Genomic DNA, 18,168 nt, shown 5'->3' on the forward strand with positions numbered 1-18,168 from the left:
ATGGAAAAATCAATACCCTACAGGAATCTCCAGTTGCACAGCAGATTTTTCTATCAGCCAATGCTTTGTTTGTCAGCGCCTTTGTCAGCACACATACTTGTGCATTCCAGGCATGGATTTTGCTTTGCTTCTGTTTAGGTTGCTTAACCCTCTTCCAAGCAGCAGAGGCTGGTGGTAAGGGGGAGAGGGCAGACAATAAATGGTCACTAATAAAGTCTGAGGCAATGTCCAATCTACCTGCCCAGGGCACTTTCTGTCAGCCCCTGTGGCCCAGAGGGTTAGCCATGTAGCCATCCGTCCTGATCATGTGGGAGCCTGGAAGTAACCTGTGGCCCTGGGTTTTCTCCCCAGAGCCACTGGCATCCCCCACAAGGTTCCTCCACTTTCTAAACCCCCCACTGCTCTTGCTGCAAGACAGTTCTTAGGCTAAGAAAGCACTTTGGAGCAGGACTTGCAATCTTTTTTTCATGAATCTTTAAAAATTTACTCTAAGCTGCACTAAGAAAACTCCAAGGACTTCCTATTTCTCTCTTAAGAATGTATAAGTCTCTTTCATATAGAAACATAACTTCTCCAGGCTTCATAACCAGCCAAACACCCCTGCTTCTCTTGCAGTTGAAAAAATTAAATTTCTCCTTGGAGAAATAAGCTTACTTGTTTTTTCTCTTTATTCTCCTTTTTCCTTTATCACAAAAAAAGTATGCTGATGAAAATAAAGCATTTCTAACAGTGACTAGGAGGACAAAGATTATACCAATCTCTGAAAACTACTGCTAACACAATATCTTGTTTAAGCATAGCAATGATTAAACATATATTTTCTCCAAAGATAGCTGGAAAAGACGTTCACATGTGCATTTTACTTCCTCCTGTAGAAACTGACCACAACCAGCACTCAAACACATTCATTTTACCAATAAATATTTTTTAAAAATCAAATACGGCACATTACTTCAAACAATTTCTCTAAAAAGAAGTAAAGATACCCGCCCCCAAAGCATTTTGACACCAAAACATAGCATAAATGGCCCCTATGGTCTTCTGTGGCATAACCATAGTTATAGGGTGAAATATTAAAAAACGGAAACGAATCAAAAAGGTTTCCCCCAAATAGGTAATGCTAGCAGGCCTGGAAGTTTAAGAGCCCTAAGATAAAATATAAGGTGAGCTAAATTTTCAGAAAAAAAAATGCATTTATAAGCAGCGAATTTGCCTGCGGATCGGTTGGTCAAGGGACAGGACACACAGAATGAGTGGTGCTATTGTAACCATGCAGTTTGTGGAGCGGGGAAAGAAGTTTCTCACTGTCAACATCTAGCTGCTGCGGCTGGGATGGGTAAGAACTGTATTTTTCTCTCTTCTCCTGCTCTTTGGACACCTTGTTTTTTAATGAACAGTTGGTATCAGAGCTACGTCCAAAGACTTTTACATGTGGGATTTCCTAACACCGAGCCCTGGCAAAGCTGTGCTGTGTTCGGCCAAAAAACTAAATAGAAATGAGACTACCTCAGAATGTAACAACTGAGCATCCTCGTTCTCTTTCAATGTTTTCATTTAGTTGGAGCAAATGTTTTTGCTTTAATGCAATTGAAAAGAAAAGAACATTTAGGGACAACATAGCTAGATCCCTCATAAAGCTTCATTTTCAAAAGCAGTGTTTAAATCTCTAAATAAATGACAATTCATTCTCTGTTTACTTTAGGTAAACAGAAAATGCATTGCGGAGCACTCATTTTCAAAAGCTAATCAAGAACATTAGGTCCCAACAGATTCATTTAATAGAAATATAATAGGCATTCCTGCTTGCTTTTCATCTTGTCTTGCTGTAAATGCTAAAATGAACAGCAAATTAACCCTGCGTTGGAACAGAGTCCCTGTCACAGCTGATATCCTCTGTCTCACGACTTGTAAACATCCCCGCATCCTGTCGCTGCTTTGACTTCTCCTACATAGAAAAGACGAAAGTGCCTGATGGAGTTTGGCAAGAGAGTGTGGGAATACTTGAATTCTAAAGGGAGTACTGCGTGTCAACTCTGCTATCTTTCCTAGCAGAACAAAATATTACCATGTTGTCTCCTAAAATAGTGTACAATTAGGAAGGAGGAGGAAGGGTGCCTGAATGGCTCAGACGGTTAAGCGTCTGCCTTCAGCTCAGGTCAGGATCTCAGGGTCCTGGGATCGAGCCCCGCATCGGGCTCTCTGCTCAGTGGAGAGCCTGCTTCTCCCTCTCCCTGCCGCCCCCCCTGCTTGTGCTCTCTCTCTCTCTCTCTCTCCCTCTCTCCCTGTCAAATAAATAAATCTCTAAAAAAAAAAAAAAGGAAGGAGGAGGAGTGGAGGTGGGATTTTTTTTTTTCCAAGTTACACAGATCAACTGTCTTTCTCTAGATTTTGACTTTACTAGCCATTCTCCAAATGGCTGCTTATAAACTACCATACAAAACAAGCTCATAAAGACAGGGCCATCCAAGCTCTATAATCCGATATAAAAGATTGGCAAACAATTTGAGATCTTATCATTAATATTCAGTGATATCAGAATTAGCATTTAGAACTCTATACAGAAAAACTATAAGACTTCATAAATTATGTAATAATGAACAAACCCTTTCAAAAACTGTTTTCACTGTGCTAAAGTAACATTCTAGACTTGTTGTAAGTACGTTATTCTTACAAGTAGTTCGCAGTTATTCTTGAAGGCAAGCCTTGGAGTTTCCTTAGCATAGTGCTGCTGGGGGAAATTTTCAGCATGTCCATCTTCATCTCTAGCCTGAAGGGAAATATAATGGCCTATTTAGGGACTCACAAATAATGGAAGAAAAAAAAAGCTAAAAGCATAACAGCTCAGATCATTAAACAAACGGGAATCCAGAAATAACAACATTCTTAAGAAGTTTGTTTAAATACGCAGTACGCCTTTTAGATATCAAAATTTGGGATTTATTTTTCTTTACATAGTTTGGTTTGAACATGCAGATTCATCGTGGTGTTAATATTTTAAATTATGATATGAAACAAACCAAAATCAAATAATTTTGTTGGAAATTACCACCACTTTGGTCTTCCAGCGACTTTCGTTGCACATTCAGGATTGTATGACATACGTACGTGTTTAAACTTTTTGGCATGCTTAAGCAATCTCTAGATAATGCACTTTAAAAAAAATTCTAATAGCAAGGCCATAAGAAAAGCAATTTGCATTGTTATATTTTGCATTGTAATACTATCAGAGATAAACTGATTCCCCTTGATTTTTAAATAAAGATCTGAAAGGAGCAATGATCTAGTAAGAACAATGATTCTTCAATCGAATGCAGAAAAAAAATAGATTTAATTAAGAAGCTGCATTAAAAGTTACTGGTTATTTTGATCTACACTGTTAATTAAGAAAGCTGAAGTTTAAATGGAGACATTAACAGAACCCATTAGCAATACCGCTTGCATACAGTCTTCTCTTTCTAATCTCCATCGGTTTCTGGTTTGGAGTTGGAAAGAGGGAGAGGTAGGTGAGAGGAGGCGTGTCTGCAGCACACTCATTAAACCATTCATTTGGGTGACACTTGCACCCCGCTCTGCTCTCATCTCATCTTAGCCCTAACTGCTCTCCCTTTCCTGGCCTCCTGAAATTCACAGCTGAGCTGTCTCCCTCACATATGGCTTGCATATAATTATGCATATTCCATTTTGCACTGCATTAAAATGATGAGCTCCTGGCTCCCTGCCAGCCGATTTTTAAAAAGCCCAAGTGAAGTAGGAAAAAGGAGAGAAACACAGGGAGAGCCGCACAGGAAGCAGCAGGTAGTTCTGTCTGCTGTCTCTTTAGATAAAATGTATGTCTGGCACCACGGGAACAGCTGAGAACTACCTGTTGTGATGTATGGATTGAGGGGCAGAAAACAATGAGTACACGGCCGTGGCACAGCGATGACGGCACTTGTGTATTGTTTCTCCTTTGGTGGAGTGGAATTAGCCCGCTGACAAGTCTCGCTCCGAGCTCCTCCGCTAGACTAGGGATTGTCACTTTAGAAACGGATCCGTGCTTGGTACACTTGAGGACATAGAGCTTGTTTTTTAATAAAGGCTTCCGCTACTTATTGCAGGGAGGGAACCGGATGGAATCTGGACGCGGAATGTCATGATGGCAGTAATGGCAGTAATGTGTGGGTTACGAGAATTTGGTGGGAGAAGACATTGCTCTGTTTTGGTTTCGTTTTTGAAATTCATGAACATCTCTGGGATCAGATGCCTTTTTATTACACCTTCCCCCCCCAACCCCCGCCAAATCAGAGTAAGATAAAGATGCAGTTCCAGGATTGGACTACATGTGACGGTAAGCGTAAGCACTGTTCATGTCCAGTGGTTATCCAGGCACTGAAACCAGTGATGTTCCTTCCTTCTCATGGTGTCAAACTCTAAGCTGCAACTACATCAGAGTTTGAGCTATTACAGTCTTGGATGGGGCCCACTTTACAGTGGAGTGTATAAATAAAAGGCAGCTGGAGGAAAAACAATAGGCTGTCCATGGGTAGCAACAATGTTAGATTCTTTGATTCTTTGTAAGTGCATTTTAAGCCATTCTGCAAGGTCTCTTGAAGGCAGGGGATTTCATCTACTTCATCCTTCTTACTCTGTCATGCCCAGTGCCTTACTTTTAGTTAGTACTTAACAAACACTGAAGCGATGGGGAAAAAAAAAAATGGATAGTAACTAGACCCTACCATAAACAACTCTACAGAAAATGCCACCTCAAAATATGCTAAACTTGGTGGTAGGTTTATTATATTCCTGATGCACTAAGATACATATGCTTGGAAACACGCTTAGCATATAGTTTACGAGGGCTACTATTTACATATATGTCTATATTCAATATATATGTATCTTGTGTATAAATATTCATAAGGTGGAATATGTTTATTATGCATGTACTATGTGTACACATTCATACACACCAGATGCCTGGGGATATTTTCAACATTGGTGGCAAAAATACATCCATTCCACTTACATGTAAGGTGATCACAATGCTTTTTGTGTTTTTAAAGGACAAAAAAAAAATTTCCCATTGTCTAAGATTTGAAGGCGCTTCCTCTCAAAGGAGCTAAAGACTTCATATAAAGCCTATTAATTTATGGGGCTGAACAAAGCAGCAGTGGAAGAGAAAGCAGAGGGAGACTGGGAGAATTGGAAGTGAAGAGAGAAAGCCAGAAATTTGCTTTATTGAGCCGTGTATTTGCCTCTGCATCAATCTCCAGGGCCCTCGGAATGGTCTGCCTCTCACAGTCAACCTGATTCCAGAGTCTAAGACATTCCAGCCTCCAGCCATTTGCTGCGTTTCCACCACATGCCACAGAGCTGGAAAGCACACAACATGTAAGGAGACCCAGCACCATCCGCCTCACGTGTGTGTGCATACACAAGCACTCACCCACCTCCTGCCAAAGTAATTCCTTTTGCATTCTGAAGGGGTTTTTTTTTTAGGGTAAAGTTTAAAATTACTATTCCTAGACTAAGTGAAATTAAGTGCATTCATCGAAGGCAGTAGTTCTCTACTCCCACTGCATACTAGAATCATCTGGGGTGGCTTTTTAACATTGGAGCTCGTCCTCCCCCTCCTGTACCACCTTTCCAAGACTCTGATTGAACTGGTCCAGGATGGGGCCTGGGCATGGTGTTTTTTAAAAAAGCTCTCAGGTGATTGTGTTGGCCAAGCAGGGCTGAGATACACCAATCCAAGGAGCATGCCCAGAAGAGGGGTATGGAGAGAAGGCCCTTGGCAGAGTGTTGGCAAGATGTCCTCTAACCATGTCCCAAACCTTATTGGGCTGAACTGCTATGCAACACTAAGAGGATGTAGGACATGGCCTCTGAGATGGGTCTAACTCTAAAGATCCGAGAGATGACATGACTAGCTGCTTGCAGGCAATTAAAAAAAAAAGAAAGAAAGAAAGAAAGAAAGAAAGAAAGAAAGAAATCCTTATTTTAGTTGCTGGCATGCCAAATAATCTTGCAGGAACTACTAGACCAGCTCCTCCAAAGGTCATTCTGAAACTCTCTAATCAAGTCAAAAATCCCCACGTGCCCTTAGACTTGACACAGGTACAACTTTATGCCGGTTGGTGTGATTTCTGTCTCTCCTCCCCCAGGACTGCATGCTTCCTCAGGGCAGGGGGGGTGCCTGGTTCCTCACCACTGCACCGGCAGCCCCAGCCCCAGCCCGGTGCATGGGAAGTGTTCTGCGGGAATGAGCCCTGTTTCCACGCCTAGCAACTCGCGGGCCATGTTAGACAACATCCTGGGAACCTTCTTACCCCACATGTAGAATCATTTTAGAACATTTTATAACCCGTTTTATATTGAAGCCAGTGCCTTTTCTGCCTCTGCACAGCAGACAATAGCCTATCAAGGCAGGCAGGCGGACGGAGAGAGCCTACAACCCCTGCAGGGAGGGGTGTGCAAACCCTGCAGAGATTCAGAATCTCCAGTCACGGTAATAACACGAAGCAGAACGACTTTTAGCTGGTTTTATTATTGTTCTGAAATTCTCCACAGACAATGAGTTCTCTAACTGCCTGTCTTGGGGCCGACCACCCCACTGCTGGCTCTTGGCATTTCCTGGGGCTAGGAGACCTGTGTTGATGTCTGACTTTGTTCTGGAGTGACCAGTTCTGACAGAAGGAATGCCAAGATACATGATGAACTAACTCTCTCCATGTGTCTTATTCTCAACAGCTTTATTCTGACTAATACGCTGGATATGTATGCCAACTATGGGAAAAAGCAAATGGGAAGCTTTTTTTTTTTCACATTTTACTACAAAATGTGATTGTCAGACCAAAGGTGCATTTTTTTAATCTATTATTCTAAGAAGGCTTCACTTCTTGCCATAAAATCAAAATAAAATCCTTCAATTAAACTGCAGAAGGTAAAACTCCTTCATTTAAACTGCAAGGGGATTTCCCCATCTTGCTGACAGTCATGCATCCATTTTCATGTTGTGCCTACCATTTGAATAAATATTAGATTATGTGAGAAATTTAGACTAATTGCCTCTCTACTTCAAAAATCTCTGGCTTACACAAACTTCGTATTACCTCTCTTTCCCTGTGAATCATCACTAATTCACTTTTTTCATTTTGATTCTTACAGCAATCTTTAGTTCTCTTTCAAAGAAATCACTTCTTCCTTTGGGCCAAAGCTTTGGTGTCATGTGCATATGCAAGCAAGCTCAGCAATTTTTTTTTCTCCTCTGGAGGACTCCCTCAGAAAATGTGGAACATTCTAAAAACAGCTCCACAGGCCTACCCCAGAAAAGCGAGATGTTTCTGAGTCAACAAAAAGGTTAACACTGCTGCCATTTAAGTGGAGAGATAACTAGGCTTCCCAGTTAATACCTCCTTGTGATGAATGGGAGTTTACACCTCTGCGCCACTGTGATTTCAGAATTTCTTTTGAAAGCAAAAGAAAGTTCTGCCTGGAACCAGAGCCTGGGAGCGCGCAGCGGAGCCTCCAGACTCAGCCTTCCAGTGCTGCAGCAGATGTAGCACCTGTCAGCTCGCACATGTGGTGTTGTTACCAGACTTGAGAACATCAAAAATAGTGCAGCTCAAACTTGTGGGAGTGCAGAGAAAAACTCATATTTTAGAACTCGTTTTGTGAACCAGAAGAAATAGAATTTCTTTTCACAGTTCAAGATAAAAACACCAGGACACCACCTCTGAAAACTCTTAGAATTTCATTTTGTGATGTCCCGTTTCTGGTCTCTCCTTTCCTGAGTTCGAGGTCTACATATGTTTCTCTTGAGGAAGCTCAGAGATGATTAAACTGCAACCATCACACGTGGCCGTTCAGTGGGCTGTGGACATCTTTGTGAACTTGATTATAGGTCAGCCTGGTTTCTAGGCCCCTCGGTGGAGTTCAGCCAGTGCTGGCCCCGGGCCAGAATGACACAGGGAGGCCCACAGAGTGGCTCCTGCTTCCAGTGAGTTATGGCCCGGTTGTGCTCATCCTGGTGGCCTAACTCCTCATGGCTGAATGCCTAGTTCCCCTCAACTGGATTCCTGTCCTTTACCCCCATCTTCTCCTTGTAAAACTAGATTTCACCTGTCCTCCTGACTTCTGGAAAATTCTTCTACACCTTTTAGGTATTCATTCAGAACAGAGCTCCTTTAGGAAACCATTCCCGACCTCTTCCTCCTGGTCCTAATCTGGGCTCTGTACCCGTGTGTGTGTGTGTGTGTGTGTGTGTGTGTGTGTGTGTATCTCCATTCCATCCATTGCCTTATGACCATCTACATGTTTATCTTCCCCACTAATCTGTCAGGTCCTTGAGAGCAGAAATTGTGTTCTATTCAGCTGCAAATCTCTAGAGCCTCATCTACTGCCTGGCACAGGATAAAGGCTCCATAAATGGGGAGTGAGTGAGTGAGCGAGTAAGTGTGTGTGTGAAGGAGCTCCGATCCTGCAACCCTGGCAAATGGACATTCTGTCTTGTACTCTGATCCCCAGAGGTGAGTGTCCTGCCCCTGAGTCATCACCATACCTGAATCTCAGCCAGAGCTCTCTGATCACACCTGCCTCCCCCATGGACCTTCACTGTCTATTCCATACCCTCTGCCCAACACCTGCCCCTCCCACCTGGTTAGACACTAGAATCTTAGCCTCACTGCAGAGCCTGCACTTCATTTGGACTCTGGCCAATAATCAATTTGTCCACATGTTTCTCTCCTCTGCCTCCCACTCTAACCTCTGGTCATTGCCTAACAAATTTTCATCCCCAGAAGTCCATTCCCAGATTAACCAACCCGTTGCCTTGCTCCCTGTTTCTGATACCTCATCTAGTCATAGTGTCCCAAGTCAGTCTGGGACTCCTCGGTGTAACTCATCTTGGTTATGACTCAAATCTTCCCTACCAGACTGGAAACTGCTTATGGGAAAATGTCTGAAGCCCCCATGCTCAGCAGAGTACCTTGTACAACAAAGAATCCTGTAAGTATATGCTGAGTGGATTTATTAACCCTTTGCTCTTCCTTAAGCCAAGACCCAGAAGTGTTCTGTTTCTCTCCGCCCTGAGTTCCCTGCCTCTATAAATGGATCGCCTTAAGTAAGAGTTGTTTCTATGCAAATTCAAGTCAGTGAACATCAGATTCCAGAGAATTGCAGGGCTCGTGGACAGAATTGTGTGAGCATGCAGCTTGGGTAGAGAGCTTTCTCTTGCACAGAGGCCTCCCGCCTGGCATCAGGCTCCCTGCTCTGGAGACACCCCAGGCACCCAGAAACATCAATCTCTGGACCCAGGCATCTGTTCAATTCATGTTAGTACTAATTTTTGCATCAGGATCCCTTGCCCTCCCTTTCATTAGCTTGTCATCAAAGATTGACTATGGGATTCCTGCAGTGGTGCCGTTTTACTTTGTTCTTTTAACAAAATGTATTTAAATTCCTATTTAGCAAGTAGGCCAAGGGAGAAGCTGTTTCCCCAGTGAAGTTCCTTCTATTTCTCTATCCTCCATACCTGCCAGGCTCCTATGACAGCTCCCACATCTCTGATGGATGAGATGAACTTATTTGCTGCAGCTCTTTTTTCACTCCATGCAAACCTTTATATATATCATAAATTTTTAATATCCAATTTGGAGTCTTCAAAGAATAACGGTAACAAATATGCAACATGAAGATAATGGGAATCGAATCATGTTTATGGCCTCCATGAGCATCTCCTTAAACGATGTCGGGTCAGAGCCACTCAGAGCTGTGAGTGTGTGAGGCTAGCAGGCTGATCTCATGCCTGATTAATGGCTGCCCTTACTCGGGGGCCCTAATGGATTGCATGACAGTTACGGCAACAGATTCCACATCAGCCTGAAATACAGCTACCATGCGAGCTAAAATATATCATGCTCGTCCCAGCATATTACAGCTGTGTCCGGAATAATCAGAGCAGTTGCTAAGTGGTTCTGAAAATCCCTGTTTTGGCTTTTCATTTTAAAAATCTATTTTTCCTTTATTGGACAGGACTGCTGGATTTATCTTGCACTGCTTTTTGTCAGGTCACCTGAGCGTCTTTGGTAAGAACTGTTTTATCGAAGTGGCCCACAGGTACAGCCCGGCAGCTGGGGCACGCGGCCCTCTTTTGTATTCTCTGCTAAAGCCACTCCACCATCACATCCCAAGCAGCTTCTGCTTATCCCAAGCCCCTTGATCCATGGTGGGTTATCCCAGCTTCTTGAAGGCTCCCTTGCCCCGACTTCCTGCCTCCGCCCACCAACTGCCTTTTGGCTTTTTCATGCACTATTCATTTGTATTTATTACCCAGGGTCGTGTGAGGGGAAACAAAAGCAGGCAATTCCACTTTGTTACTCCTTGGCACCTACAAAATACTCAAATAATTGCCCTAATCTTGGCATTTCAGGTGGTCCTTTTATTCCTTTTCTCTAAAATCACTAAGCAGAAGGGGCTGGACTCTAGTCTTTATATATAGACCTCAGGATGGACCTAAGAAATTAGAGAAAATGTGAAGCAGGCAAGGACCCCATGTGTAAGACTAGGAAAGGATCCAGACGTAATGGAGGAGATTTACTACCTGCAGGAGGTCTCCCTCGAAATAACCTGGCCTCAGATGGGAATAAGAAACACACAGAACCAGATGAAGATACTGCTCTGGATATTACTGAAGATTCATAGTAATGGCTAATATCCCTACAGCTGTTATATACGCCCCAGACACCATTCCAAGTGCTTCATATGCATTAACCCATTTAACACACACACCCATACATATACCCAAACCAAACAAAACCTTATGAGCAGGGACTGTCATTGTCTGCATCTTACATATGAAGAAAGAGAGCACAGAGAGATGATGCACAGAGAGATGATGGAGTGCACACAAAGTCACACAGCTAACAAGAGGTGGAATCGGGATTCAAACCCAGGCCATCTGTCTCTACGGCTCCTATTCTATTTGATAATCTGCCACCTCTCTGCTAGTGGTTTAAAAAAAAAATCAGTGTGAAATAACTTGAAAATACTGATGTCATTAAGCTAAAAATATATATTATTAACTCATTAAGGGAGGTTTTCATAATCCTCTGATTTTCTTGGGTTTTCAGTTCCAAGATCATATACACCAAGGAAACTAGGAAAAGAGAGTGTTTAAGAACAAACACAACTGAAGAGGATGGGGTGGTCTGCAAAGACCTTGGGTAAAAAAAGAAGCAAGAGCAAACATGAGTCAGTAAGTCTCTGGCACAGCCTGGGGGAGATGCTACTTCAAAATTTATAAAACTAATCCTTAAAACAAACCAACTTCTTTGACCTGATTCTTATTAAACAACCTTTGGATCATTGATTATGACACCTAAGTCCATTAATTCCAGAAGGACATGTCCAACAGAGCTCACTCAACTATTCAGGTCCTTTAGCCATTTCCTTTGTGAATTTCTAAAAGCATTATTAGTATTGTCATATTATTTTTTATTAATCCCATAAATGGTGATGTGCAGACTATAAAGGACATTGTGTGTTTTATCTCATTAAGTCCTGGCCCTCCAGTATATAAAGGCGGATTGTGGCTTTGGTTAACATGAGTCAGTTCATCAAAGCAGTGGAGACTTTTGGATGAACTGGCGAAATTGAGTCACTGGACTTGCCTAGTTGAGAAACAGGCCTGGACTGTGGTGATTCTTGAAGGGTGGGGTTGTGGGGAGCCAGAGGCCTCTGTTCAATACCACAACTGGGAAAAATTGAGAGAGAGCAATAGTAATGCAGCCTCTGTCAGGTTGATGGCTAATTAGCTCAGCGGGTGAGAAGACAATACAAGAGGCTTGGAGTCACATCCTGGGACAGTTAGCTTGCTCTGTGTCACAGAACATACCCTTCATCACGAACCTGCCACATCACATGTATATGGGTCTTAGCAAAGGGGAGACAGACACTGGGAAACGTGCAAGAGCATGTGGATGAATCAATGCGTATCTCTCACTACTACTAGAGGAAACAAATCAAAGGGCATATCCGGGTGATGGTGGTCCTGGACAGCTATGAGTCACGAACTGAAACAATTGTATCCTTGAATCAATTTCCAATTCTGAGATCAAGGACTATAAATTCTAAATTAGCAGCAATACTTGTCAAAGACCATGATGTCATAATTATTATCCATAATAAAGGTTCAGTGCTCAAACCAACTTTTCTTTTTCTCTTACCAGCAACCACAGAATAGCCATAATGATGATCCAGATACAACAGGGCTGCCTATATTTTCTCTGCATGGTTCACCTGGGCCTCAATCTACCCCATCTCCTGGGTGCCCACCAACCTGTAAAGTGGGCCTGCAGATGCCCCATGTGTTCTGCATTCTCATCACTGGTTCCCTATCAGCTCGGGCTTCAAGCCACCTCCATACCAGTCTCAGCTCTCAACCCTTACCCTTGACTCTATACTTGCCTTGTATGCTTTGATCTGTGCACTTGCCGTGGCTGGAGCTGTCTCCATTAGACAGGTCCTCCACTTTGGACAGCCACAGAATCTCCCACCCTGGTCACTGCTCTGAGCTGGGACAGTTTTACAGTCAGCATTCTATAATAGTGCCCAAAATATAAGGCATCTTAAAGATAAGATTTCTTGAGTAAGAAACAGAAGTGAGAATTATGTAACGGTTTTAAAGATCTAAAATTGGCCTGACATAAAGAAGAAAGACCAAGACTAGCAGGAAAATCCTGGCTGTCACTGGGCACTGTCCACATAAATGTTCTGACCAACATGAAGCAATGCTGTGGTTTGTGCCTGTGGAGGCAGGCAAAGGAGAAAGACAAAGTGACACATCTATTCACTCTGCCCCTGGGTCTTTCAGAGTGTGAAGTCAGGATGTGATCCTGAACTGGATGGTCCTCCTGACAGCTTCAACTATGAACCACATACCACTTGCACTGTTAACAGGGGCATCATCAGGCTTAGAGGAACCAAGTCCCAATTACCTTGTTTCCAAATCCAGGACGGAGGGGCACCTGGGTGGTTCAATTGGTTAAGCATCTAACTCTTGATTTTGGCTCAGGTCATGATCTCAGGGTGATAGGATTGAGCCCCACATCAGACTCTGCACTGGGTATGGAATCTGCTTAAGATTCTCTCTCTGCCTCTGCACCCCTAGCTCGCTCTCTCATTCTCTCTCTCTCTCTCTCTCTCTCTCTCGAAGAAGAAGAAGAAGAAGAAGAAGAAGAAGAAGAAGAAACAACCCCAGGATTGATCAGCCTCTCTGAGGAGACAGATGTAAAGATGGCAGCAAAGGAGCTTCTGCTCAAATGGCACTCTCTGGAGTCTTCATTTTAAATCCCAGCCATTCTGCAGATGATGAATGGAAGTAATAAAAGATGGAACTGTGACATGTTTAAATAGTGGACAATCTTTCCAGCAGAATTTGACCTGTGTTGAGGGAAGGGCCTCTTGAAGCCAACAGCTGAGTATCAGGTTAAGGTCCATTTTTAGATGATAACGAGTTAACACTCATTCCTCTGTCATCCCTTTTTAAAGGTATTTATTATTTTTTTCCAGGCGTTATATCTTAGAATCAAAGCCTTAGTGATAAAAGACAAAAAGTGTCCTGGGTTTCCACATCCTCTCCCCTTATGGGATAGCTGACAACAAGAGAGGGTAGTTTCCTCCTGCATGGGTGAGCCGCCCTGCCCCTCCTGTTTGCTCCATCCCCTCTCTCACCTAACCTTTCTGGTTACTGAAATTCCCAAACTATTCAGTTCCTCTGTACCCTGGTATTTCAGCTGCCCAGTGTGGTTTTAGATGTGAGATAACTGGAAGCCACATCAGAAGAAGGATTCCAGACTGCAGACTGGACCCCACTGAAGAGAACATGACTGCTTCTAGAAACTTCCAACTCAAACTCTACTTCATAGAGCTGTCACCACAAAGGTAGAAAACTCAGTATAGAAGTCATTTTGACAGTAAAATCAAGATCAAAATTTGTTCTGTGCCAGACACCATGCTAAACAATTGCAGACTTTGGCTCATTAAAGCTCCTCAAACCCTCATAAGGTCTACATTACCATTACCACCTCCATTTTGCCGGTAAGGAATCCGAAGTGTAGAGAAGTTCAGTAACTTATCCAAAGCTAAAGAGCTGACAAAGGCAAAGTTAAGGTCCGATACAAGTGTTGCCACATCGTGTGCAGGCTCTTGCCCCCACACCACATTGGCTCTCTCACAGCAGCTCTGTCAGCAGAGGACATTGGCTGACAATGAGCAACAGAAACTTCAGATATTACTAGAAAGCAGAGAAGTCATGGCTCAAACGTCTCTATGGGTCCTTGCAGGAGACAACACTGCCCTCTGATCTCCCCTTTTGTGGTGAAGCACCAATGCCCATTACAGCTCAAATGGAGGTGGTCAAGGCAGCCAGCACTGACCTGCGGGGCAAGGCCTGGGGGTCAGTCTACTAGGCCAAAGGCAACACGGTCAATAAGAACACAACCAAACACTGAACAGATCCAAACATTAAGCCCACCAGCGTGGAAGGCAATGGCCTTTCTGAGTATCCTGCACTTAAGGCATGGGGCAAAAAAGATGCAAGGATGGGGGGAGGGAGTACACATGGAAATGGGCCTTAGAGGTCAGCAGGAAAAACTCTGCATGGAGATGGGGGAGGACACATCCCTGGAGTGGAAAGACTTCTTGATAAGGGGCCTGCTTGTTTTGAAATCCTTCTTATATTTCATTTGCAAATCCTACAAATTTAAGATGATGGGGTTCCCAGGTGAGAGTGGGAGCCTAAATCTTTCCTTGAGCATCAATACAGACTAAACTGTGTTTTCAAGGACAAAGGATTCTAAATTCATAAAACTTTCTTTGTGGTACTTACCTAATCATAGAGCAGAAAACTGTTATGGTTTGATGTGGAAAATAGTAAAAGGGGAATGAGCGATTGCCTGATATAATTCCTACTAATATTAGCCTTCCCTTATTACTATGAACGAGCAGTGTTTACATGCAATTAATTATCCTCATAGGTGAAATAAAGAAATTTCATTCATACTTTGCCTTAAGGAATGACAGACTTTTGCCTTTGAATGATAAAAATGATTTGTCTAATTCTAGAAACCAGAAACTCTGTATTTATACCAAACCATTCTATGAAGCATTGTGACTCCACAGAAAGCAGACAGCAATGACAAGGGCACTTATATAACCTTTTCCTTAGGTCCCATTCATTCATTCATTCATCATTTATTGGGCATCTTCCGTGTGTCTGGCAGTTGTAGACAACTAATTAACTAAGCATCTAAAATGAATGGTATTTGGCCAACATGTCCAACACATTTTAATTTTTTAAGTTCAATGATAACAAATAAAGCAAATGATCCCTTGCCAAGGTCTAACCATTCACAATTTGGAGTGTCAGATATCACACATTTATAACCTATTTAAAATTTAGATTTTTAAATAATTTTAATTCTTAAAAAGTAAATAAAAGTAAATCACAAAAGGCAAGAGGTAGAAAATATTCTCATAAGCGGACAAGAATTATGAGGAAATCAAAAGCAAGAAAAAGTGAGAGCAAAATTCTCAAAGGCCAAGCACCCCAAGTGCCATTTGCTTGAGGATGTTAGTATATAAAGGGGTGAGGAGGGCCATTTGGTGCCAATACTGAGCTGAGTTTGATTTCTGGCACCATCAGTAAAACAGAGGACATAACATCCAGCTCAGAAATTCAATGCAAGGATTAAATGAAACAATTCATCACATGTCCTACACAATGCCTGGAACAGAGTAAGTACTCAATATACGACAGTTATTTAAATTTCACAGATCTACTTTCTTTTCTGGAGAGAAAAACTCAGCCAGCAGGAAGGCAATAGGGACTCACTCGCTCTTCTTATCATTAAAGTCTTGGTTAAAAGTTAGTTGTGTGCAACTATAGAGCATGCTCAGCAGCCAAAGGCAAATGTCAATCAGAAGACACGGGCGAAGATTTGAGGACTATTAGAAATGCATAAATACACCCACTAATCAGGATCCTAACCTCTACACATCGATATTAATGACCACTTCTATCTCTCTTCTGCCATCTGACTACCCATTCCATTTCCTGCAAATTAAGCATTGTTTTGTTTTGTTTCCTTTTGATCTTTCCATCTCTCCTTAGGTTTCACTAGCAGCATCTCCACCAAGCAAGTTTCTACGCAGGCTGAGCAGCAGCTCCCATCCGTCAGCAGCCAGGGATTCATGGGTGCTACTCTAAGTTGAATTCCATGGCCATCACCACACCTCTATCGAAGAACTCAACCACGGTTTTACTGTTGGTCCCTTCCTTACCATTCACATCATCTCCCTTTATTCTGTATTTTCCAGCTACTAACTTCACCCTGTATCAACTTTGTTTCTGACTCAATAGGAAGACATCTGCATCACTGGCTGATTTAAACGTTCAGCAGAGGTTGGGCACACATACACTGTAACCCACACACTCTTTCGAAGCTGAATGGCCTCGCCAAAGACAGACAGGAACAGACAAAATAGAGGGGCGAATTTCGAAACAATCCAATATGTGGTTCACCATTTGCAGAAAATGTGCAAAGGAGAGGATATAATTTTCTTATTGGAAAGACTGAGGCTTTCTTTTTTTTCTTTCACTAAATGTTTCATCCTCTGCTAGGTCCTTATTCATTTTAGAATTCAGCACAAAACTGTCGCCTTTGAGCTTTGTTTTGTTTTTAACGTGTCTATCCTCCTGTTTCTGACACATCGCCTCTCCTGCACGCCCCTTAGGACTCTGAGCCACCTGGCAATCTCTCCTCCACAGGTGAGAATCCCCTCTCCTCATGACCTGTGCAATCGGAAACAACTTTCTTTTAACTTGTAAAATTTACTTCATCTTCAAGTAAAATGTCGTCCTTGTATGAAGCATTTTCATTTCTATTTCTCCCTGCCGCTTGCCCTGCCACAGGAAGCTGCCGCACAGGTACCGTATAATGTTTATGTTCATTTGTGTCTTTATATTACATCCTGCCCTCCTGAGCTCTACGATCGGATGTCTACAAAGATATAATCAAAATGAAATTGTATTAGTTTAGATCAGCATCTGTGGCAGCAATTCCTTAAATGATACAAACAAGGCAGTAGCTATAATGTCTGTCTTGTTTCAAGGTAAAAATGAAAAATGACATCTTTGATGGAGAAGACTCCACAGAGACCAGGGAGAAACGCGGCCTCTTCCCCTGCTCACAGACAGCTCTCTTTCCTGTCATATGGCTGACAGGTGTGTAATCATGTTCCTTAGTCACAGTTTGTGTTAAAATAACCAATTACCAAATGAATGAGAATGGAGCTCTAGTGTGACTGGCGCCACTGTTGCAAAGTGATGATGTGCATCCAAAGCACAGCCTTAAAGAGAGGCTCCTCCCCCAAAGCTACCTCCCAGGCTAGAAGCCTTCCCACTGTACTATGAATTTGCTCAAATACAGGACGTTTTCCCTCTGGCCCCTACCCTAAGGAATGAAGAGTCCAACGAGGCCACCATGGATGATCATCCCAATTTCCCCGGCAACAGAAGGTCCCCACTATTTCCTGTCCTTGATCTTTCCAGGACACATCACCCTCGCCTCTCATTGAGCACCCACTGGTACAGCTGTCTCCCTGCGCACCCAGATTTCCACATGAACAGGGCGGTAACTACCATCAATCTTTTCTTCCCTCCATGATATATATCACCTTTTACCAGGCCCCACAGTGACAAAGGACAGTGCTGAAACCCAAGAGCCCTGACATTCCAAGTGTATCCTCACCAGGCAAGGAATTCTCCAGATCTACTGCCCAAGAAAGATCAAGTAACATGCAGGTAGTCCACAGAGCCACGTGTTGTTCTGTGTCATGGATATAGTCAAGAGAAGCAAATCCTTTAGTGTTCATGAAAAATGTAAGCACAAAAATCACATTTTCTATTGGCCCAGAGGTTGTTAACACGTTGGGGGAGAAAGCTTGCAAAGAACTCAAATGAAGTCCCGTGTAGAAAGTTGAGATAATGACTTAAAACAGACTGATTATAATAGTACTATTATTACATTTTAGGTGAATTTCACCACTAACCCCTCCTGTGTGTCATACATGCCCCATCGCTATGCCCATGGGTGCAGGAGCCCTATTTCCCAGACTGGTGGCTGAAGA

General features: G+C 42.8%; 1 protein-coding gene across 7 annotated transcripts in view; it reads right to left on the reverse strand.

Moving 5' to 3' along the window:
- SOBP (sine oculis binding protein homolog) overlaps positions 1 to 18,168 on the reverse strand; it is a 163,062-nt gene that overhangs the window by 64,458 nt on the left and 80,436 nt on the right. For 6 of the 7 annotated variants that reach the window (XM_077902881.1, XM_077902888.1, XM_077902882.1 and 3 more), the window contains exon 5: positions 2,672 to 2,767. The exons of the other annotated variant lie outside the window; for it this stretch is intronic. In XM_077902881.1, coding sequence (XP_077759007.1) covers positions 2,672 to 2,767 — 96 coding nt within the window. The remainder of the gene's footprint in view (positions 1 to 2,671; positions 2,768 to 18,168) is intronic. 7 annotated transcript variants of the gene reach the window in all.

The sequence above is a fragment of the Canis aureus genome, chromosome 7 (genome assembly GCF_053574225.1).
Source record: "Canis aureus isolate CA01 chromosome 7, VMU_Caureus_v.1.0, whole genome shotgun sequence".
NCBI classification, from domain to species: domain Eukaryota; kingdom Metazoa; phylum Chordata; class Mammalia; order Carnivora; family Canidae; genus Canis; species Canis aureus.